Here is an 8,444-nt window from a genome sequence, read left to right on the forward strand (position 1 = left end):
CATAGTAGGTACTCAATAAGTCTTGACTCAATTAATTAGAATGCATATTGTACTGAAATAGGAATGAATACAATAAGAACATAAACCTTTCTATTTTAGAAAACACTTTCAGAGCTATTACATTACTTGATCCTCACAGCCTCCTGGTGAAGGAGGCAGGACACAGAAAGAAACTGGGGCTTGGAGAGCTTAAGTGACTGGCCTAAGACTACTATGTCAATGTAGTAAATGGTTATCCTGATGGAAGATTATGCTTTTTCTGTTAACTAATTCTGGACGCTTTTTGTCGAGTGCTGCTTTCAGTTGGTCTAATCGGGAGCAGTACTTGTTGAAATTAACCGTTTGGTTTTCCAGAAGGAGCTCATAATAGAGGACTTCTTCCAATCCCACCATTACACAACATCACCTTCTTTGGACAAAGACCGGCCTCTGGTGTGGTTGGTGGTGGTTCATTTCCCTTGCCGCACGATCTCTTCAGTTCCATATTACTATACAGTATCCACTTTTCATCGCCCGTCACAATTTGTTTTAAAAACGGAACGTTTTCATTACACTTCAGAAGAGAATCGCACGCAGAAATATGGTCAAGAAGGTTTTTTTCACTTAACTTAGGTGGAACCCAAATATCAAAGCGATTCACATAACCAAGCTGGTGTAAATCACTTTCAGCGCTTGATTTGGATATTCTGAGTATGTTGGCTATCTCCTGTGCAAGTATAACGTTGGACATTCTCAATTATTGTTTCGATTTGATCGCTATCAACTTCAACTGGTCTACCAGACTATGGAGCATCGTCCAGGGAGAAACCTCCAGAACAAAACTTCGCACACCACTTTTGACACGTTCGATCAGTCACAGCACCATACACTGCACACAACTTCTTGTGCATTTCAGTTTCATTTTTACCTTTCTTGAAATAATAAAGCATAATATGCCGAAAATGCTGCTTTTTTTTTCCATCTTCAATATTAAAACGGCTACACAAAAATTCACCAATTTTGAAAACTCTTTTTTAAATGCATGCTGATGTGAGAGCTGTCACATACAATCTAACAAAATGTTTTCGAATGAAGTTAAAGAACTAAGTAGTGCTACTAGAGCCATCTTACAGAAAAAAACGAACAAACCTTTTGGCTCACTCAATATTTAACCCAAATTAACCCATGCAGACTCATTTTAATAGTAGTTCACAGTAACTTTATCTTGGGAGGGGAAGCTAAGGGAAGGAGAAGAAACAACTGACTCTCACTCTTCCATTTCCCTATTGAAACAGGAAGTTTTGGCAAAGAAAGGTGGAAAGCTGCCATGTCACCACTGAACTTTCTCCTTTTCGAGTACATTTCAGGGCTTTCCTAAGAATGAGTAGTATGGCAGAGCCTCCTAGCAGAATGGTTACCCAAGTACCACCTTCTAGCTCTATTTGTAGAAAAGAGGTGAAGTTTTCATTTATGATACTATTCAAGTATGTGGAAAGTTGTTTTCAATAAAATTTTAAAGTGTTTTAAATAATGATAACTAAGCCTAAGTACATTATAATATTGAACTTTTTGTTGTTCATTTTACATACTATAGGACAAGCTAATAAGAAATGTGGCTTTCACTACACCAAGTGTTGGCTGGGAGGAAAGGAATAAAAAAAAATTCCTCAACAGGTTTAGAAACACTTAGATACTGCTATGTTTTATGGATCAAAGTAAAAAGAAGCAAAGAGGCCTGTTTTTTCTTGCATTCTCAAGCTGCCCTTTGACTACCTGTTAAGACTATATATACAGATTTGGATTCGCAAATAATCAGCATGAGGCTGAAACTTTATTTTTCTTGTCGTATTTCATGACTGTGGCTCTCTGCTCACTGGTACTGAGTGAAGAACAGAAAGGAAAGAAACGTGACCTGACTACCATTTCTCACCATGAATGCGGAGCAAGTGGCACTACAACTTAACGAAGGAGCTCACGCTGCTCTGGCCTTATTCAAGTCACAGAAGCTCAAAGCGAGAAGAAATGACCTTGCCTCACCTTCTCATTTACAGATAAGAAGCTAGTGGTCACTGGTCAGTGACTGCCAAAAGCCAATGAACCAGGCAGTACTGGATATGTAATTAGATCCCAGGTTTCCTCCTTCCTTATCCTGCTGCTCCAACAACATCTGGCAGCTGATGGAAAAGTGTCAGGGGTGGAGTGTAGGACAATAGGGTAATAAGCATGGGCTCAGCCTGGTTTGCAGAGCTACAAACTCTGAAGGCACTCCACCTGGCTCCTAATCCTACTGGTGGCCAGCAGGTCACCATAGGCAACTCTTGCACCCAACACATCACAGCCTCTATGTATATTCTACCTGTCAAATGGAAGTGAGAGCAGCAGAATTCTGAACGGACATCTTCTGATGACTTTTCACAGTAAATGACTTTGAAAAATCAAACTGACAAAGGTTCTACATTGCAACAATCCTACTTAAACTGAATTGCAAAAGATCCGGTGTTTCAACATACCTTTTCAAATATATGTTAGTCTTAAAACAATTAAATCCTGGATACCCCAAAAATAGCTAAGAGCTGTGCAATTTATCTCCTGGTACCAGTCAGTGGGGAACAAAAATCTAGATAAGCCTTCTGACCTGCATAGGCAGCAACATGCCCACCAGGCATTTTTCTGAACCTTTGAAAATCTGACTGACAAAATAACTGGCAGATAGTATAAGTACTGTAAGTGTAAGCTCATATGCAAATAGTTTTTTTTTTTTCTTTAAAGAACAAATTTTGGAAAATAAGATATTTTTAGATATGTGGTGTTTAGACACGTGGTGTTAACTCTACACAAAATTATAACACTGCAGAATGTGAAAACCCTGGAAGAAATATACTTATGAAAATACAGGCATACCTCATTTTACTGCACTTCACTGAGCTTCACACGTACTGTTTTTTTACAAATTAAAGGTTTGTGGCAACCCTGTCAAGCAAATCTGTTGGTGCCATTTTTCCAACAGCATTTGCTCACTTCATGTCTCTGTGTCACATTTTGGTAATTCTTGCAATATTTCAAACTTTTTCATTATTATTATATTTGTTATGGTGATCAGTGATCTTTGATGTTCCTATTGCAAAAAGATCACGACTCATCAAAGCCTCAGATGATGGTTAGCATTTTTTAGCAATGAAGTATTTTTTAATTAGGTATGTACATATTTTTAGACATAATGCTCTTGTACACAAAGAGACTTTAGTACAGTATAAACATTAACTTTAATATGCACTAGGAAACCAGAAAATTCATGTGACTTGCTTTATTTTGATATTCACTTTATTGCAGTGGTCTGGAACCAAACCCACAATATCTCCAAGGTATGCCTGTAAAATAAAACAAGCAGGCTGGTTTCCATCACTTGGCTAGGTTTGTGTATCATCACTATTCCTGTCAGTATTAACCATTTAACAATTATAATTACAAAGGATTTTCACATGACTTATTTTACAAACACAGAATGTTATTTCCCTATTTTAAAAGGGGGATAAGGAAACTGAGGCTTAAAGAATTAAAATTTTCCTCCCATGTCCCACAGCTAGTAAATAATTTTTCATTTTTCTACAACAGCAAGAATTTTTTAAAAATCATTATGCTTAAATCACTTTTAAAAATACATAGGAGGGCTTCCCTGGTGGCGCAGAGGTTGACAGTCCACCTGCCGATGCAGGGGACACGGGTTCGTGCCCCGGTCCGGGAAGATGCCACATGCCGCGGAGCGGCTGGACCCGTGAGCCATGGCCGCTGAGCCTGCCGGTCCGGAGCCTGTGCTCCGGAACGGGAGAGGCCACAACAGTGAGAGGCCCGCGTACCGCAAATACAATAAATAAATAAGTAAAAATACATAGGAATTTCTTGGCATTAAAAAAAATCTTTAAAAGAATAAAAACATGAAAAATGATAAAGTTTTTTTTTTCTTCTCCAATTTAAGGCAATATCGACAGTATACTTCCCGATTCTAGACATTCCAATAATTTTCCCCATCCTTCTCACTCTGTAATTTTTTGTTTATTGTGGATTTCATTGTGAATGCCTATATAAACATATATGAATATATGCACAGCACGTTTTTCAAATTATGTCAACACAACATTTTGATTTCTAAAACTACTTCCTGATATCATCCAAGCAGACTATGCATTTTTACTGACATGATACCAAGTCACTTCTTAAGACTTCTGTTTCTCTCTTAAGTTATAAATTTCATGAAGCATATAATTCCTCTAAGTCCTTTTTTACTTCTTACTACAACCTGTTCAGCACCAGAAGGTCTCCTATAAATGCAGAATACAATCTCAATATTCCCCTTAGACTAGGGTTTCTCAACAAACATTTTGGGCTGGTAATTCCTTGCTGTGGGGAGCTGTCCTGTGCACTGTAGAATGTAACAGCATTCAGGAGTTCGCCCACCAGATACCACAAGCACACCTCTCCCCACTACGTGACAATCAAAAGTGTCTCAGACATAACCAAATACCCTCTTGGGGGCAAAGTCATTCCTGCTTGAAAACCACTGTCATAGGCTAGGCAAAAAAGTATCCATTCATCCCTTGTTTGGAAAGAATAGTAAGATCACCTGTGTGAAATTTTTGCAGGTTGAATTATTCCCCTCCTCAAGATATGAAAATTTAACAAGAAAAAAAACCTGAAAAAGCCAAACTCTATGACTCATAAACCTTATCTGCTAAAGCAAATAGTTTTCGAGTAAGGTCATATAAAATTTTAAATTCTTTATAAAACTTGTCACCGTCTTGGATGTCACAAATATCAGCTGTTTTCTTAAATAACTTAATAATCCCACTTGCTTACTATAAAAAGTTTAAGATAAATTTCTTCAAAACACAGAAATAGTCAACTCAGGGCTTCTCTGGTGGCACAGTGGTTGAGAGTCCGCCTGCCGATGCGGCGGACACAGGTTCGTGCCCCGGTCCGGGAAGATCCCACATGCCGCGGAGCAGCTGGGCCCATGAGCCATGGCCGCTGAGCCTGCGCGTCCGGAGCCTGTGCTCCGCGGCGGGAGAGGCCACAACGGTGAGAGGCCCGCGTACCGCAAAAAAAAAAAAAAAAAAAAAAAATAGTCAACTCACATTTTGCCTTTCTATTTTAATGAGGGAATTAGGGTTACAAAGAAAATATTTGAGCAATAACTGTAAAAGCTCATGACTTATTCCTTCCTTTATGACTATCACAAAAATAAAAGGCAGCAAAACTTTACAGACGCACAGCTATGGGCTAATAAACCTGATTGGACTTCCACTGGAGGCATTTCCTAAAAGAAATGGGTTTATTTGCTCTGGCCTGTTATAAAGTTGATGTTGGCCATGGGCAGAATACCTTATTGTAAAAAAACAAAATAAATTGTAAGAAAAGAAAGTTTCCTTTCTTACACTTCACCAAAAAAGAGGGGAAGAATGATGTAAAATTATTATTATGGCATTTTAATTTCTAACATGAAAAAATTCAAAATCCTCAGGCAGTATACTTCACAATTTCACAGTATATTTACAATTAGAATCACAGAGTATTAGCACTGGAAGGACCCTTAGGTGTTACCTAGTCCAACCCCTAAGTCTTAAAGGAAAAGAAAAAGGAAAATAAGATATGGGAGGGAAGGAATCTTCAAATGTATCCATAAACTTTATTTAATTTTTAAAAATCTGAGACAAATAGGGCAAAACGTTTTAACTTGGGTAAGCAATTCTTAGTGATTACATAGGAATATTGTATTTTCTGGTATTTTTTTTCTATTAAAGGTGAAATTAAGATGAAGAAATTAAGGACCAGTGAGGTAAATGGATTGTCGAACACACCAACCTCAAATCCAGGTTTTTCCTAAATGCTAGCCCAGAGCCTTTTCAGATTTCAAATAGTGTTTACAAACTACAAAAAATAATTTGTATTATTAGACAGTAGCCTGAAGAAACACTTGATCCCTGCAGAAGGCACTGGCCATTTAATTCCTTAAATGTCTCCTTTACTTCTCTTTCTCTTGCACTAAGTGTGAGGGGAGGGCATGTAAATAAAGTATGTTATTGCTGGGCAAACCACACAGAACCAATAAAAAGATCAGTAAACTACTAAAAGCAGCCTCCTCCGTAATTTAGGGCAGCACAATTGCTATATACATATATATATATATATATATATATATATATATATATAGTCCATATATGTAATTATAAATTTTAGGAGTCAGATTTTTTTAAAAAGTAAAAAGAAATGGGGGAATGAATTTTAATGATATATTTTATTTAACCTAATGTATTCAAATATTATTATTTCACCATGTAATCAACATAAAAAATTGTTGCGATATTACACTCTATCTCCTACTAAGTATTTTCAAAACTCGGTGTGTACTTTATACTTCTAGCACACCTCAATTTGCACTAACTAACTACACTGCAAGTGCTCCTATAGTGGCTACTGTATAGGACAGATGGGGCTAGGACTACTTGTTGACTGAATTAAAAGCAGTTCCATCCACTTGAGTAGTTCTTTAGATTTCCCTCCAAAGTTGACAAAATGCCCAAAAGTCTTCTGCAGAGTGCAAAGGTATCCCCAATGTCCCCAAAGCTTAACATGTAAATGGTGCAAATAATTAATCTTTTTGAAGAATGGAGAAGCACACTACAATCTACTTCTATACACAACCCCTAGGGTAGAAGCATTGGTGTAAATTCTTCGGCCTGCAACCAAGCAGCACCTAATGATGATGCTGGTCGTGGCCTGAATTTCTCTCTATCGCTCCAAAACAAAATTGAAATTCCTCTTCCTATTGAGAGAATAAGCAATATTAAGGGAAGCTGTCACTTTCTCAGAAGCTCAGAAGTATTATGAGTCTGAATCCCTACCGACAAGCCTTTCGTAATGATCCTCCCCTACCTGCCGATCCTTTCCCAAACCCTGCAATCTTAAAGAGAAGCCAGCTCCCGCTCGCTATCAACTGCCAAAAAGATCACTGCAAAACACAATTTCTTTTTTCTTCTTCCTTGGTGCCACTTTGAACGTGTGAGGCCACGCTGCCATCCTCGCTCCACGCGGGATGCAGGGAGGGGTTCTTTATGCTTCGGGGCCAGGCTGAGGGCAGGGAGAGGCCGACCAAGGTGAGCAGGTGGGACGGGGCAAGGGCTTCGACCTCAGGGTCGCGAAACCCGGGAGTCCTGGCAGCCCGGGCGGACACCCCGTGGCGGCGGAGGCCAGCGCAGGCCTCCCCACGCCCCGCACCTGCGGCCCAGGGAGGGGGCCCAGCCCAGCGCCCTCCCCGGAGGCGGAGTCTCGGGCGGCGAAGGGAGCACGGCCCGGGCTGGAGCCAGAAAAGGAGCAGCCCGCGGAGTGGGCCCCTCGGCCAGCGCCGGCAACCCCAGACAGCCCGCGGCCGCGCCCTCTCGCTTACCGCCCCAGATCCCCAGCTTCAGCTGGGACTTGTTCAGGTTCTCCACATAGTCCCCCAGGAAGCGGTTCAGCAAGTCCGCGACCACCGACTCCAGCACCATGGTGGTCTGAGGCGCGGGAGAGGGAGGGAGAACCCGGAACCGCCCGGCGCAGCTGAGGGCGGCGACCAGCGCAGCGAATGACAGCCCCCCCGGGCGCCGACCCGCCCCCGCGCCGCGCCGCACCGCGCGTGACTCGGCCTGTGCGCAGGCGCACCGCCGCCGCCGCTGCTGCCGGTAGCGGGAGGTGCGTGCACTCGCTGCCGAGTCGCGGCCTCGTGGTAGCCGCTTCCCGGGCTACCGAGGGTGGACGACGGAGCCGGTTTGGGGCCTGCCCCAGAGGCAAGGGATGTTAGAGAAAGAAAAGGGGAAGCCGGAGTTGCTGAGCACGGAGACATCTCTGTGGCTGCTGTGCTTCCCTGCTGTCGCTTTCTGTTGACCTCGGGTCCGCAGGGCTCAATCGTTCCCGCGGGAAGCAGCTCTGCGGCCTCGGAGCCGACCCTATGGGTGCCCGGCGCTTCCCAGGCCTCCAGTGCACCCTGAGCGCCTCCTAAGTAACTACCCCTTCAGGAGGTCAAAAAAGGAGACGCTGCACCCTCCTCCTGCTACATATCAGCTCCGCTTAGCACCATCTCTCCGCTTACTTTTGCTTCCTGAAAACACACTAATAATTCACAAGTGGGAGGAGGAGGAACAGAGCCGCATCATAAGATGGCAGATAGAATGGGAACTGAATGTGCATTTCGTTAACTCGTTCTTTTACTCCCTTCTGTTGCTAAGTGGCTCTTAGTTAACTCATAAGCCACTTCTTAGTTACATACCTCGGTAGGGAAATAACAAAACGACGTAGTACTTCCTTTTTTTCCTTTAGGTGTAGGTGTATTTATCTCTTTCATGCAATCATTGAACTGTTTCTGGTGTGGCAAAGCTTTGAAAGTGGGGCTTTTATAATGCAAGGACTTTCACGTTAGTAAAGTTTAGCCGCTCATT

The 8,444-nt window shown here is 41.9% G+C and overlaps 1 protein-coding gene across 4 annotated transcripts in view; it reads right to left on the bottom strand.

Annotated features, from left to right (window-relative positions):
- The window catches only part of VPS13C (vacuolar protein sorting 13 homolog C), a 173,700-nt gene extending 166,183 nt beyond the window's left edge, over positions 1-7,517 (bottom strand). For all 4 annotated transcript variants that reach the window (XM_065872278.1, XM_065872277.1, XM_065872280.1 and 1 more), the window contains exon 1: positions 7,418-7,517. In XM_065872278.1, the coding sequence (XP_065728350.1) occupies positions 7,418-7,517 (100 nt within the window). The remainder of the gene's footprint in view (positions 1-7,417) is intronic.
- Between the last annotated feature and the right edge of the window lie 927 nt (positions 7,518-8,444).

This window comes from Phocoena phocoena, chromosome 2 (genome assembly GCF_963924675.1).
Source record: "Phocoena phocoena chromosome 2, mPhoPho1.1, whole genome shotgun sequence".
NCBI classification, from domain to species: Eukaryota; Metazoa; Chordata; class Mammalia; order Artiodactyla; family Phocoenidae; genus Phocoena; species Phocoena phocoena.